The following is a 16,582-nucleotide window of genomic DNA, read 5'->3' as shown; positions in this document are numbered from 1 at the left end:
TTGGTAATACCCATGTAGAACTTTTACACGTCGTTGGGGTCAACACTTCGTCAGCTCTGTCATTCCTCTGCTTCATTTCATCATCTGCATTGCTGGAAATCTCTTGCTGGCTGGCAGAGTGAGTCAGAGGGATATGCCGTCTGAGTCAGCACTGTCTGCCTATGCGCGTTGTGCTCCATACAGGCACTTCGACTTGGTGATTTCCAGGAGGCTATTGCCAGACAGATAAGTGGTATATAGCATCTTAAAGGCCTCCTCCCTCTCTTGTACACTTTGGTCCAGGGGGAAAGAAGAGAGCTTCAAATAGGCAGGGTCGGAAAAATAATAATCTTGCCTTGGATCGGACCCCTGATGTTTCCTGTCCTCACGAGGCTTTCCAATTGTAGCGGTAGATAGGAAGAGACCTTAAATGGCATGGAAGGAAACAGGAGACATAAAATAAAGAACTGATCATTGTGTATATATACTTCAGTGAAAAGGAGAGGGAAAGATTGACCATTGCTGAAAGCTGGTGGTGGTGGTGCTATCACAACTTTTTCTGGTGCTTAATGACACAATATTATGTTGATAGATAGATAGATATACATATACATATACATATACATGTCTATCTATCTATCTATCTATCTATCTATCTATCTATCTATCTTTATCTATCTATCTATCTATCTATCTATCTATCTATCTATCTATCTATCTATCTCTGTCTCTATCTATCTATCTCTATCTATCTATCTATCTATCTATCTATCTATCTATCTATCTATCAGATAGCTAGATGATAGCTAGATGATCTACTGTATCTATCATCTATCTATCTACACACACGTACATACATATACCTATAGAGATAGATAGCTATCATCTATCTATCTATCTATCTATCTATCTATCTATCTATCTGTGTATGTACATATACATACACATTATATATATGTGTGTGTGCACGTATGTATACGTGTATGTATGTATGTATGTATGTATCAGTGGTGGGTTTCAAAATTTATTACTACTGGTTCTGTGGGTGTGGCTTGGTGGGTGTGGCTTGGTGGGAGTGGCAGGGGAAGGATACTGTAAAATCTCCACTCCCACCCCACCCCACTCCAGGGGAAGGTTACTGCAAAATCCCCATTTTGTCCCGATCAGTTGGGACTTGGGAGGCAGAGAATAGATGGGGGTGGGGCCAGTCAGAATTGTTACTATCGGTTCTCTGAACTACTCAAAATGTCCACTATTGGTTCTCCAGAACTGGTCAGAACCTTCTGAAACCCACCTCTGGTATGTGTGTGTGTGTGTGTGTGTGTGTGTGTGTGTGTATGTATATGTATATACTATATATATGTATCTATGTATGTATGTATGTAAAGGTCAATCAATCGATATAGATATCTCTATATTTCTATATCTCTATATCTATCTATCTATCTATCTATCTATCTATCTATCTATCTATCTATGTCAAAAAGTAAAGAACTTATTGGATACTTCAAAAACTAATATACTTATTATGATTTATAAGATTCTGCTTCATCCAGCATTTGGAGTATTGTACTGAGAGATGAAAATTATGTACATTTCCCCATCTTGGCTGAGGCAGCTGATAGAAAAATTAGAGTTCACTGAGAATGAGAAGCAAGTATTGACAATGATCATTCAATAAAGATACTGGCCATTTGCAAAACAGTTGTTGCCTGTGGAACAGATGTTGTAGACTCTATACAGAAATAGAAGTTTACATATCAACTGTGAAAGGGTTTATATTTGAAAATGTCTTGCACTGTTAACATTTTAATTTAATTTTTAATTTAAACATAGTTTGGTAACTATGGGATTTTAGGGAAAGGGAGAATAAAAGGAGGGTCACAGGAGAAAAAAACCAATAGCACAATCCTGCTTGAGTAGGGGGTTGGACTAGAAGACGTCCAAGGTCCCTTCTAACTCTTTTATTCTGTTATAAATTGAAGATTAAACTGACAGATAATGGACCCCATATGAGAATATTAGAATAAAGACAAGAGGGCCTTGTACTGATAAATGAGATATGTCTACAGAAAAGTAAAAAATGCAGAAAAGAGGATGTGAATAGATGTATAACAGACTGAAAATAAAATAGAAAAATTGCATTGGTAGTAAGGAGTGATTACAAATGAAACTGTTTCAGTTTGATCAGAAAGAACCCAGTGACCCATGAGAATAGTTTATACTGTGATATTTAATAAAATGTAATTCTAAGCAAACCAGATTTTATGTCAGAGATATTCTGCAGAAAAAGTACAAACACAGAGCCAATAAACATTTGGAGAAAGTCAAGGCTGAGTGAGGAAAAATGATGCCATAATTGAGCAAAATAACCAAGCATGAAAATGCAGAGGTGAGCAATGAAGTTGCACCATCCAGAAAGGAAGTAACTATCACAAAAGATTAAAAAGCCATGAAGTCAGAAAAATCTCGGGGTCAAGAGTTGAAAAGAACAATATATGAGACATTTGTATAGAAAAGAAAAAGACGCAGAAATGGGGATGGAAATCGATGTGCAAAGGGATGTAATAGATGTAAAAAGAGAAATGGATATAAAAAAGGGATATAATACATATGATTTAGGAAAAAGAAAAACAATGTGTTTACCAAAGGAACCATGGTATCTAGGATGTGATAATTGTGTGATGGTTTTAAACTTCTTTTTTTGAGGGGGTATGAGGAGAGGGAATGTACTTCAACAATTTAATGGCCAATTTGTATACAATTTATTCTCAGTCCAGTGTTAGGTCTCAAAAGCTTCCCAGATAACAATGCAAGACATCACCTCTCTCATCTCAGAAGATTCTCTCCATTTGGCTGTCAACTTGGAATGAATACAAGCAATTTTGTCCATAAAATACCTGTCCCAACAATCACAAATTTCACAGACTAGGTCTTCTGGCCCATCCTTGCCCAGAATGGTTTAGGACATTTTAAACAGCATAGCTGGCCAGGAGATGTTTTACCTTCATCTAATGCCGTGATGGCGAATCTATGGCACATGTGCCCAAAGTGGCATGTGGAGCCATGTCGCCTGGCAAGCCAGCCGTCGCCCCAGCCCAGCTCCACCGTGCATGTGCGTGCACCTCCCGCTGGCCAGCTGGTCTTCGGGTTTCTGCTGAGCATGTGCAAGAGGCCGGGGCACATGCGTGGGGGGTTCTTGCATTGTATTTTGGGGGTTCATGTGCACGTGGCCCCCACAACCCATTTTGGGCCTGGAAGGCTTCCTGCACCAACCTGGGAGCCAAAACGGGGTGCAGGGGCACTGTGTGAGCCCCCCGCACCCATTTTGGGCCTGGAAAGCCTCCTGCACCAACCTGGAAGCCAAAACAGAGGCCTGGGGTGCATGCCGGGGGAGCTGGGGTCATGCATGTGTGTGTGTGCTCACATTGCATTTTGGGGGTCCGGGCACACGTGTGTATTCGCGTGCATGCTTTGGGCACTTGGCACCAAAAAGGTTAACCATCACTGATCTAATGTGAGATCATCACATTGAAGGCTGCAGACAAAGAATAACGGATATGTCTTCAGACGCAAATCCAAGGGTTTGCACATGTATCACTAGTTCAAATTCAAATTCAACTCTTGGAAGATCTTTCATCTCAACCATGGCTCAGAATAAAAGTGAAATGGAGTGATGGCCTTTGGAAAAACAGGCAAACCAAACCAAACACAAAGATTGTAGAAAAATAAGTTACAGTAGTACTTTGGTACTCAACTGCTTTGAAACTCATTAAGTTTGGTACTCAACAAATTTTGACATGAAAAATTTGCTCCAGTACTCATCGTTTGTTTGGTACTTGAAGCAGGAGCTAGAACTTGTCGGTGTCAGTTGCTTTCCTTATGGGAAAAATTTAGTACTCAACATTTTTGGTACCCATTGCGCCTTCCAAGACCAATTATCGATATGTTCCAAGGTATCACTGCATAAGATAGTGAGATTTGTGAATATTAATATAATCATTAAAGCCAGGAAAAAAAAAATCACTATATGAGGTATTCAATTTTCTTCATCTTTGGCTTCCTCCATTCATACTATCCTGGTATGTTAACTGTCCTTTTCTAAATGATTCTACCATGATTAAACATTTTGCATGGGAATGCCATTTTCAAGGCTTTACAATGGAGCTGCAGTCTACTGTAGCCTCTCATGAGGAAGCTCAGGGACAGCAGAAATTCTTTCCTGACTAAGTAACTTTTTAAAAATCTAAAGAAATCTTCCTTCTTCGAAACAGTTGGTTGCTCAAGCTTTTATAGGCAGTCATCTCTGAGTGCCCCTAATGTTTAAGCCACAAGTGGATCCAGATGTGCAGAAAGTCTGTCCTAGGGATGAGAAGAGGGGGAGGCACCCGGAAAGCTTGACTCATCAAGGCTGGATCTGTTTTGTGAAGGAGGCTTTTAGCCAGGGAGGGGTATGCAATGCATGCATTTTGTGTGGAAGGGGTGACACAATGCATGCTGAGTGATTTCCCTTCAGTTGATGGAATTAAAAACTAGGCAAATGAATAAGCAAATAAATGAAGGAAGGGCCATTTTTATTTATTTTTATTTTATTGAAGTACACTTAAAGCAGGGGTGGGGAGCTACGACCTCTTTATGACTTGTGGACTTCAACTCCCAGAATTCTTGAGCCAACATGGCTGGCTCAGGGATTGAAGTCCACAAATCATAAAGGGGCCATAGCTCCCCCTCTCTGACTTAAAGGGGTTTTGCTGCCCAGGTACATGAGCAAATTTAAAGAAGCTACATGGATTCTTCCTGATACTCATTATAATACCAATAGAAGAGAATATTTATAGTTTAGGGTTGAAGTGTAGAATCCTTGGTGCTCTCTTAGCTGGGTTATTTGCTTACAGACATTTCATTGCTCAACTATATAGCATGATAACAACCAACCTGGAGAACACCAAGGACCTCATTCATTGTACTATATGCTAGCACCTGTCCCAGCTAAGAGGACATGTTCCAAAGGGGTTCCTTCAAATTACAGTGGCATAGGTATCTGGTAGAAACTCAGTTTCTAAGTGACATTGCTTGCATGGTGATATCATTGTATACTGTAAATTATGTGACTTATGTAACACAATGGAATATGATACTGATTTTTTTTCTGGAAGATTTCAAGGTGACATCTTAAAACAAGCAAACAGGGTATTATTCCTTGTCAAACATTTTTAATTGCAGCCATGGCTGCCTGTGGGATCAGCAGTTAAAGGTCCTTTTTCATAAAAGAGTATAAAGGATAAATCTGTGCTGGAGATATATTTGCAGGCAATGAAAAAAATTATATTAAAAATATAAACTTTGGTGTGTAACAAGAACTTTGCCCTTGAACACTGTCCTTTTCTATTCCCCCTCTCTCAGACTTCCCTAAACTTTAAGCATCTAATCTTCATTGGATTAATAATAATTAATAACTCGGACATTCTTAATTTTACCAGGTGGTCAAGGAATACCAAATATCTAATCTTGTGAATTATAGCTTAAGGAGGAGGACATTGTGGCTTTCTCAATTTTTCTGTGTGCAATCTGACAAGAATTGCCAGATGTGTGTGTGTTTCCATAATGATCTGGAGTAGTTATGAAAAAATATGTTGATAAGTTAAACTTGGGGTCTTTTATGACCAATATGTCCATATTATATATATTAAAAGTGAATTATTTGTTTTTATTAGATCAGAACGTGCAATGTGTAGACACAATCGGTTGTTATTCAAAAATTAGAGGAGATTTCTATGGTGGTAATATACAAAAAAGAGAAGATAGAAAATCCTTGCATAATAGATAGGTAGGTAGTTGAGCAGGTAATATAAGGGGAAAAAGTGTTCAGGCTAAATCCGTTGGCAGGAAAATTAACACCTTCAATATATGAGCTTCGCATGTGTAATCAAAAGTAAATCAGTCCATTTTGGCTCCTCAGAACTCATCTCCAGCTTTGTGGGAACACCTGCACAGTGCAGACCCATTTGAGTTTGGTGATTTTCTGGAAGGGAGCGTGGGCGGTTACTGGCCAAGGGTCTCACAGTCCTGTCAGGGCTGGTAGAACCTCTCTTCCATCACCGTGACACGTTTGCCATGCCAGGCTTTCCAGCCGTACGTCTGGAGCGCCTGATAAGGCTCAGACAGGCAGCCAGTTCGTGCAGAACTTTTGCAATGTTTTATTTCACTCCCCCTTCAAGCTATTCTGGTTACCTTCTCCTTTGACTCCCACCCTGATTCTTCCTACAGGCTGGTTTATGGATGCCATGCCCTTTAAAGCTGAAGGAGGAAAAAAAAAAAAAAGAGAGAAAGAGAGAGCCCCGCACAGCCAGTGGTGTTGTTTTTGGGCGTGTGTGATGTTGTACTTGGACAGCGATGCATGGAAGGGGGTGGGTGGGAAGAGGCTGTGCTAATAAGGTGGAGATTGGAAAGGAAAATCCCTTTTGAGACTGTTCTGAAAGCTTTTTCCTTTCTGCTTAATCACTGCACACTGCTCTCCCAAGCTCACCACCCCTGAAAGCCTCAGGCAAACAGCTCTGCTGCCCTTTCACCAATGTCTGAATCCAAGTCCCTGGCTTCTCTCCATTTTCAATCGAATGCTGTGTAACGTCTTTTACCTCTGCCAGCTTTGACTAACACCATCTGCTCGGGTTAACTTTTGCACAAGCGATGGCTAGCTTTTGCTCATCACTAAGGAGGGAGAAGCTTAACTAAGGTGAGACCCACCGTTTCCTGTCCCCTTGGAGGTAGTCACCATCTTGGAGGTGACAATATTTAAATAAAACAGCCCAGAAGGATGGATTTTGGAAGTGTAATGAACCAGGTATTGTTCTTCTGTCAATTCTTTTTCCTGATTGTCTAAAAAAATTGGGGAGTAAATAAATAAAGGGTTTGGGGAGTTGCTTTTGGAAAGAAGATATGTACTTGTCTGAGATCTTTGGTTCCTGGCTTTAAAAAAACTGAATACCTAGGGTGGCTGGAATTGGGGGTAAATACTTTATGAATGGTGAGAGGTTCTGAAGGTAATGGAACATTCTAAGGAAATAGTAAACTTTCTGAGAAAGTTTGGATTGTAGAAGCCAGTTTAAATGTCTTGGATTGTGGAGGCGAGTTTAAATTGGCATTGATGTTTGTGTGTTGGGGAAGAGTCAGCTACTACTAAGCTGAATTTTGCCTGTTGAATGGTTGGGAAAATAGTCATGCCCCACGGGAGTAACTGTTTAGCCGAAAGATTATGTTCTGTTCCTCTGTTTCTGTTCCCTAAATCTATTTTCAGTGTTGTATATTTGTGTAACTTTCTGCTGGAGCAGCATATCTCTTCCTTGACATTTAGAAACGATGATCTATCTTTCTGTACACTCAACTGATAGCATCACCGTTATTCGGAATAAAGGAATGCCAGGATTGGGTAATTTCAGTTTTAATGATAGCTGCAATAAGAAGGTGAAGAAGAGAAATTAGGAGTTGAGTACCTTCACTTAAGCTCTACACCTCTACGTGTATTTTTTTTTTAATTAGGTGAAGACAAAAAATGGTAACAGATTACTTGCAAGGATATATTAGGCTTGGCAGCAAGCAATAAGAAGAGAGTATCAGAGGTAGAATTCAATGCAATTTTTCTTACTAGGAATTCTTATTTTTCTCCAGAGTGCTTAAAAATGAGACCAAACTTACAGAGTAAAGTTGAAATTTTGATTTACCATAGTTTTTACAACATGGAAACATGAATACACATTACTTATTAAGATTGTTTATATTGCAATAAAAACAGAGTTGCAAAAATTCTTGGGATTGTTCATTTTTCCCCCCAAGATAGGTGTGCTAAAGTAGCATGCCTAATTAGGAAACGTTGGTGGCAGAATCAGTGGGACACAGATAATTGATAGGGGGTGGTGTTTGTTTGTTTTTCGTAGCAGTTGTAACAAGTTGCAGTTATCTGTCACGTTTTGAAATATAGATCTGTAAAATGCACAGAGCCTGTGAATTATTCACATTCATATCAGCTATGTTTTGAAATAACAGGTTGTATAACTTTTCAGATTTTATTAGACTTTTTTCATGAATCAGGTTACAGACAGCTGCTACTCAATATATGTTTGTAACCAACTTGTAAAACACTCCCTGCCTGTTTGCTAAACCAAAGCAATAAACTCATTTTGAGTACAACCCTGACTTATGTAGATACAGAGTAAGTTTTCCCACTCTTCAGATTGGGATGTTCCTGGGTAGAATTACTCTTTTCAATTTTGACTGCCATCGAGAACGGTTGATATCACAAGTTCAAGGATTCTGAAGTCACTTGGAGCATGAAACAGAAGATTTTTCAATTCCACAGCACGGCAGAAAACTTTCTCGAGTTTAGTTGCTCTGATTCTCTCTTTCTCTCTCCCCGCCCCAACTCCCCTCATATGCCACTCCTTAAGAGTCAGAAGAATGCAATAAAACATCTGGCTTGGTTTTGCACTTTAGGGTAAAACTTCAGCACAGATGTATTTAGGTTTCAACTGTTCTTTGAAAAAGGAAACAGTTCTTGCAAGCCTGGAAAAGGGATGCATTAGTTTTCAGGGGGGAAAGAAAAAAAAAACCCCAGAGGCTAGTTAGAAGCAGTTAATGATTGGCTGGAGATTGTAGAAATCAACAGGCTGGAGGCAAAATAATGCCCAGAACAATATGCTAAAAAGAAAAAAAAAGTTTAATGACTGAACATTTTATGCAGGAATTCTGGCCACATTGCAGAACAAATGAGTTTTCAGAGAAGAATCCTGCACTTTCAGTCTCAAGGTAGATACTTTTGTTCAGATGAAATACCCTGCGCAGAGTATCCCTAACACAGGCTGGGATTTGGAGAGGTTAGCTTTTGTAAGTTCACCATGAACCTTAAGTCCAGGTGTAGGCAACCTAATGCCCTTCAGAACTTAAGTATTTCAACATCATAATCAGTGGTGAAATTCAACTTTTTTTACTACCGGTTCTGTGGGCGTGGCTTGGTGGGCGTGGTGAGGCTTGGTGGGCGTGGCAAGGGAAGGATACTGCAAAATCTCCATTCCACCCCACTCCTGGGGGAAGGATATTGCAAAATCTCCATTCTCACCCCACTCTGAGGCCAGCCAGAGGTGGTATTTACCGGTTCTCCGAACTACTCAAAATTTCCGCTACCGGTTCTCCAGAACCTGTCAGAACCTGCTGGATTTCACCCCTGATCATAATCAATAATACAGGGAGTTCTCGACTTACAACCATTCATTTAGTGACCATTCAAAAGTTACAATGGCACTAAAAAAATTATCAATGGCTGTTTTTCACACTTACGACCATGGCAGCATCCGCATAGTCACATGATCAAAATTCAGATGCTTGGCAACTGGCATGTATTTATGATGGTTGCAGTGTCCTAGGGTCATGAGATCATTTTCTCCGACCTACTAACAAGCAAAGTTAACGGGGAAACCAGGTTCACTTGACAACTTTACTACTAATTTAATAACTGCAATGACTCAGTTAAGTGTGGCAACAATAGTCATAAAATGGGGCAAAACTCAATTAACAATGGACATTTTGGGCTTAAATTGCAGTCATAGGTTGAAGACTACCGTGTTTCCCCAAAAATAAGACCATGTCTTACATTTTTTGAACCCCGAAATAAATGATTGGCCTTATTTTTGGGAGAGGTCTTATTATTTTGGGGCGTGTGGAGCAAGACGGGGCTCCTCTTGTCATCTTACCTGATTTCTACCTCTGTCTCCCTAACCCTAACCACAGGAAATGGCACTTAAATATTTTCAGGGAGGGCTTATTTTTTTGGGGGGGCTTATTTTGGGGAAGGGCTTATTTTAGCGCATGTGCTCAAAAGCTTGTTTGGACTTACTATCTTATTCTTGGGGAAACAGGGTACCTGTAGTAGATTTTGGGAGTCATCATGCAAAAACGTCTGAACAAGTTTATCTGATCCTGGCCTAGAAACTTTAATCCTAATTACTGCAAATTTTAGAGAGAATATAGTTTCACGGAAATCACGACAAAAATTATGCCAGCTAAAGGTTTCTTCAAAGTGACTTGCACATTGATGGATGGAGTTTAAGTTACATTTAAACCAAATTGCAAGTAAGGACTTGCACTTGTCTGGAGTGCTTCTATAGTTTTCTTCAACAGGTAGTCCTCAAATTATGTCCACAATTGAGCCCCAAATTTATGTTGCCAAGTGAGAAATTTGTTCAGTGAGTTTTGCCCCATTTTATAACTTTCCTTGCCAGTTTTTTGAAGGAAATCACTGCGGTTGTTAAATTAGTAACCCGGTTGTTAAGTGAATCTGGCTTCCCCATTGACTTTGCTTGTCAGAAGGTCGCAAAAGGGTCTCACATGAGCCCAGGACACTGCAATTGTCATAAATATAAGTCAGTTGCCAAGCATCCAAATGAAAACCACATGATTATGGGGATGCTGCAACGGGCATAAATGTGAAAAATGGTCATGTCACTTTTTTCAGTGCCATTGTAACTTTGTAACCGATCTGTTGTAAGTTGAGGACTATCTGTATTTGATGGGGAAAATTGAGTTCAATGATATTAGGGTCCTGGCCCTGATTTGATTCTAAGTCTCGTATATCTGAGCAAATCATGGCTGTGCTCAACCTTATAAGGTTCTGTAACTAGTAGAGACGTATTCTTGAGTTTTTAAGGTTGTAGTACGTGGCAAAGAACAGCTTAATTTTAAGGAGCTTTAATATAGTTTGGGCTTTTCCCTGGTTCCTAAAGTGGGCTGAAAAAAGGCAAGCTACAGCAAGTGGTCCAAATATTTAGCCAAGAGCTACATTTATTTTAAACAAATCTGCTTTGGCAATTAAAACAGGGCGGTTGGTGCATTGTTTTGTGGAAGGGTGTAGCATTAATGAGACTTCCTGGGGTTGCTGAAACTCTTTCAGAAGTTCCGTTCCAAGTTTTTTTTTCTCCCCCCTGCCTGCTTGGGAAGTGTTTTTATGCTGTGCTTACTTAAGTTGAACTTTGATATCTTCTAAGCCTATCCCACTATGCACTCCAGCCCTTGGTGACTGCATCAAGGGCTGCTCAAGATCAATGCTAAGATTTTTCAGTATTTATAGTGATATAGCAATAGCAATAGCACTTAGACTTATATACCGCTTCATAGTGCTTTACAGCCTTCTCTAAGCGGTTTACAGAGTCAGCAGATTGCCCCCAATAATCTGGGTCCTCATTTTACCCACCTCGGAAGGATGGAAGGCTGAGTCAACCTTGAGCTTGGTGAGATTCGATCTGCTGAACTGCAGCTAGCAGTCAGCTGAAGTAGCCTGCAGTACTGCACTCTAACCACTGCGCCACCGTGGCTCATTCTAGCATTTAGACTTACAATATATACCGCTTCACAGTGCTTTCCAGCCCTCTTTAAGTGGTTTACAGAGTCAGCCTCTTGCCCCCAACAATCTGGGTCCTCATTTTACCGACCTCAGAATGATGGAAGGCTGAGTCAACCTTGAGCTGGTGAGACTCGAACTGCTGGCAGTCGGCAGTCAGCAGAATTAGCTGCAGTACTGCATTCTAGCCACTGCGCCACCATGGTTCTTCTACATCTGTTGTAAGACAAACATAGGTAGAGGTCTTCGGTATTAGAAAATATTCCACACTGTTGAGATGGGTCTGGGCCAGAGGTGGTATTCAGAAGGTTCTGACCAGTTCTGGAGAACCGGTAGTGAAGATTTTGAGTAGTTTGGAGAACCGGTAAATGCCACCTCTGACTGGCCCCGCCCCATCTATTCTCTGCCTTCCAAGTCCCAGCTGATTGGGAAGGAATGGAGATTTTACAGTATCCTTCCCCTGCCACGCCCACCAAGCCACGCCCACCAAGCCATGCCACGCCCACCAAGCCACGCCCACAGAACCAGTAGTAAAAAAAATTGAATCCCACCACTGGTCTGGGCAATTATTGGAATGGTGATAGGAAAGAAATTTCAGAACTAGAATGATCGGGCAAGAATCTAATTAATTGAACAGTGAAGATTGGCATACACAGATGAGGGCTTTGCAGTCTGCTTCAGTTATAATTTATTCAGAGACACAGATGCTTTGGGATTTCCCAGAATAAAACTGTAAGATGAAACATGTTGATCCCTGAATCTGTTCTTGACCCTTGTCTCATGTATTGGAAAAGAGACATTAAGCAGCTATCATGTTAAAAGTCTCTCTGTACTAATCTTCAAAGCATAGCACAAGCCTAAGTGTACTTCTGTATGATAAAAGCCTATTCATATCAGGCTCCTTTTACCATTCATGTCTTGAAAAATCATGGTTTTATATACTTATTGTCCTTCCTTGAGCCTGTTCCTAACCACTTTCTCCCTACATTCTTATTAAAATATGGAGAGAAAATTAACTCTGGCTTTTTAAATTACTTTTCATTCCTTTCAAATCCCTTCCCATGGCTGTATAGCAGTCTTCTGTAGAGAGACTGGCGTGTTTGAGATAGCCTAGTGGTATTAGCCTTTTTCTTTCCCAAACTTGCTGGTTCTTGCAGTATCTTAGTTCAGATCAAATATCCTCAAATTGCTCTAGTTTATGAGAAGGTGCCTGCTTACTCCTAATGTACCTAGGTGGAGTCTGTTTGCACCTCCTTATTTGACCTGGGAAGTGTCATATATTGTAGAAAAGATATCGAGTTTTCTAAAAATTACTTTTCCTTATATTCACCCAATGCCCTCTTGTTCTTTGCTTATTTCACATTGTTACTGGGATATATGCATATAGCCTTCACCTTCCTCTTACAAAAACGACGTTTGTGGTATCATAGTTTATGCAGGCTTAAAAAAGGTTTGGAAAGAGAGCTTTAGATCTTGTGGAAGTATAGCATCTCCTTGCTACTTATGAGAGCCAGACTTCTATGTGAGTCTGAAATACAAATGTCTTTGGTTTCAGAGGTCCACTCCAGTAGTGAGTTTCAAATTTTTTTACTACTGGTTCTGTGGGTGTGGCTTGATGGGAGTGGGATGGCTTGGTGGGCAGGGCTTGGTGGGCGTGGCAGGGGAAGGATTCTGTAAAATCTCCATTCCCACCCCACTCCAGGGGAAGGTTACTGCAATACCCCCATTTCCTCCCGATCAGCTGGGACTTGGGAGGCAGAGAATAGATGGGGGCGGGGCCAGTCAGAGGTGGTATTTACCGGTTCTCCAAACTACTCAAAATTTCCACTACCGGTTGTCCAGAACTGGTCAGAACCTGCTGAAACCCACCTCTGGTTTGGGTTCAGAAACCATTTGATTCCAGACATATTAAAGAGAGTAAGGGACAGTGGTGGTATTCAGCCAGTTCTATCTGGTTCAGGTGAACCCGTAGCGGCGGTGGTGGGAGGCTCCGCCCACCCGCCTGGACATAATCATGTGCCATTTTTGATGCTCTGCGCATGCGCGGAAGGTCTTGCGCATGTGTGGAGGTGGTGCGTGCGAGCGAACCGGTACCGAAGGTAAGTGAATACCAAGATGACATTGAGGGAGATGAAATGGAACCTTTCATAGGCAAAAGAGGCTGAAGCATTTTGTAAGTGCAGGACATGATAGCGTTCGGAAGCAACTCAGCAGCTACCTCCCTAATTCACTGAAGGAGGAGGAAGTACAGCATAGATTTGCAAACTACTATTATTATAGCCCAATTTCAATATTTTTTCTTTCTTTCCTATGGAATGATTTCTTGATCTGGTTAACCTAGTGGGGCTGACAGATATTTCACCTTTGGCTTTGGCTGGGGTTATGCTTCTCTTTGTAGGTCTACTTCATAAATGGTGGGTTGTCCTAGACTCGCAGCTCATGTTTGAAGATTACATGGCAATTGTGGTCAGGAGGGCCTTTGTAGAAATCCACCTTGTGTGTGTACCCATTTGTATCCTTTTCTGGATTAGGAAGTTCTTCTCACTATGTTTATACCATGGTCTCCTGTTTAAATTTGCACTATATGGGGCTTCCCTTTGAAGACCACTGAGAAATTTCAACTGGTTCAGAAGCAGTTATGAGTATCAGTTGATTTAGAATAGCATAGAATAGAATAGAATAGAATTTTTTATTTAAGTGTGATTGGACACGCAAGGAATTTGTCTTGGTGCATATGCTCTCAGTGTACATAAAAGAAAAGATACATTCGTCAAGAATCATAAGGTACAACACTTAATGATAGTCATAAGGTACAAAGGGTATTTGCTCAAGTAGCCCTCTGTTTTGGGAGCTGTGCAGATTACCAGTTTGTTTCAAGATGCTGATTGTCCCTTTGAAAACTCTTCATAGTTCAGGACCAGAATATATGTGAGATAGTCTTCTCTAGTCATCGTTTGAGATCTGGAAGAGAAGATCCCTTCTAGGTCCCTATTCTCTTGAAATATCAGTCATAAGAATCCCAGGGCCATAACTTCTTTGTTACAAAACTCTTCCTGATATTAGACAGACATTTTATTATGTTTATTTTTTCTAAACCCATCCAGACCTGGCTGGTCAGTGGGCTTTTTGGGTATGAAAATCATATGTGTGTTTACATTGATTGGATAGTTGTTCCTCAGTGACTGGAAGGTTACGTTGTTGTGTTTTAGTATTTAATCTTACTAATATTTTGGAGGTCTGTAAGGAACTCATGATGTAAGCCTAGTAAAATAAATACAGATAGTCTTCAACTTACAACCATTCCTTTAGTGACAATTCAAAGTTGCAATGGCACTGGAAAAAGAGACTTACAACTGGGCGTCCCATCCTCACAGTCATGTGATCAAAATATGGGCGTTGACAACCAATATGTATTTACAACAGTTGCAGGATTCCAAGTCATGTGATCACCATTTGCAGGCTTCCCAGCCACCTCCTGATGAATAAAGTCAATGGGGGAAACTGGATTACCTTGATGATTGCATGATCCACATAACAGCCACAGTGATTTGCTTAGCAACCATGGGGAAAAGGTTATAAAATTGGGCATGACTCACTTAACAACCGCCTTGCTTAGCAATGCAAATTTCTCAATTTTTGTGAGGTCCAGATTATCTATTAGTCATTCAGGTTTGTTTTTTATAAATAGCAGAGATGTACTTGGCTTGTGTGAGATCCAAAGGACTTCTTCCTAATACAGATAGTCCTCAACGTACATCAGTTCATTTAGTGACTGTTCTTAGTTGCAACAGCACTGAAAAAAGTGACTTATGACCATTTTTCACGTTTACGACCATTGCAGCATTCTCCCCCCCCCCATGGTCATGTGATTTACATTCAAATGTTTGACAACTGGTTCATATTTATGACGGTTGCAGTTTCCCGGGATCCTGTGATCCCCTTTTGTGACCTTTTGTCAAGCAAAGTCAGTGGGAAAGCCAGATTCACTTAACAACCGTGTTACTAATTTAAGCAACTCATGCTGTAAGCCTGGTAAAATAAATAGACACCCTTCAACCTAACAACCATTTGTTTAGTGACCAAAGTTGCAATGGCACTGAAAAAAGAGTGACTGCAGTGATTCACTTAACAAATAAAATAGGGCAAAACTCACTTAACAAATTTCTCACTTAGCAACGTAAATTTTGGGCTCAGTGGTGGTCGTAAGTCAAGGACCACCTGTACTTTGATATGCTCACTCTGTTAAAAGCTTCAGTGCTTTCACTTCTGGGGCCAAAATTTTAGTCTGCAGAAGGAAGATAGAAAAATATTTTCTACCAGCCAGTCAGCTCTGCAGATCTTTCTTTGTGGTCCTGCTTGCTCCCTGCTTAGTTCTCAGCTGAAAACTCCTCCTCTAACTGCTTGGATTCACACCGCAACTCCAGTCCACATGGCAGATACACAACACCTGCAGGATCCAATAACAGCCAGTAACCTCCTCCATTGTCTAAGAGACCTGCCCTTTTATATACTTTATATTCTTTCACCAAAAGACAGATTGCCTATTCTCAGGTGTCTTAATTACGGTAGTCAGTTAGCTTCTAGGTGTGGCACATTGCATAGTTTTGACAGGTAGGTATCCCACCCCTCAAGCTTTATAACCTTGTCTGAATCAGGTCATCTCATCTTGTCACAGATTTTTTTTTATAAAATATAGCATTCTAGTCAATATTGTGATGCATAAACATGACAGTGATACAGAATTCTTAAGACTCTGAACTTATAAGCAAATTTCAAAGTGATTTATATTGCTTATTTCCCCCCCCCACTTTGGTTTGTTCCTTCTGCCATTGAGAATGGCTAACATGGAATCACTTATTATTCAGCTGACAGCAAGCTACATACCTTGTATGTACATACCTACATCAGAGGTGGGTTCTACTTACCTTTACTACCAGTTCGCAATGGAGCCGCCCTCGGGCAGAAGCCTCTGCGCATGTGCAGAAGCATTTTGATGACATCGGAGTCGGTGGGCGGAGCCTCCCACTGGTTTTACTACCGGTTCTATAGAACTGGTGCAAACCAGGGGCAACCCATCACTGACCTACATACCAGCAAGTATAACTTCCAATTCTGGTTTGTTAGAAGGCAAACAAGCCAACATGTTCAGTTCAAATCTTAGGATAAATAAATAACATTGTTTTTGAGGCTCAATTAGTCACCCTTAAAGCAGGAAGGGCC

At 40.6% G+C, this 16,582-nt stretch overlaps 1 protein-coding gene across 6 annotated transcripts in view; it reads left to right on the top strand.

Moving 5' to 3' along the window:
* Nucleotides 1-16,582, top strand: part of TNS1 (tensin 1) — a 236,648-nt gene that overhangs the window by 43,464 nt on the left and 176,602 nt on the right. For 4 of the 6 annotated variants that reach the window (XM_070952672.1, XM_070952836.1, XM_070952752.1 and 1 more), the window contains exon 1: nucleotides 6,511-6,820. The exons of 1 other annotated variant lie outside the window; for it this stretch is intronic. In XM_070952672.1, coding sequence (XP_070808773.1) covers nucleotides 6,794-6,820 — 27 coding nt within the window. In that variant the 5' untranslated portion in view covers nucleotides 6,511-6,793. Of the gene's footprint in view, nucleotides 1-6,510; nucleotides 6,821-16,582 lie in introns of those variants that run through there. One more of the 6 variants, XM_070952525.1, reaches the window with a different exon arrangement.

This window comes from Pituophis catenifer, unplaced genomic scaffold (assembly GCF_029215685.1).
Source record: "Pituophis catenifer annectens isolate HBS135680 unplaced genomic scaffold, rPitCat1.0.hap2 SCAF_1, whole genome shotgun sequence".
Classification (NCBI taxonomy): Eukaryota; Metazoa; Chordata; class Lepidosauria; order Squamata; family Colubridae; genus Pituophis; species Pituophis catenifer.
This window is presented reverse-complemented; position numbering and strand designations above follow the sequence as displayed.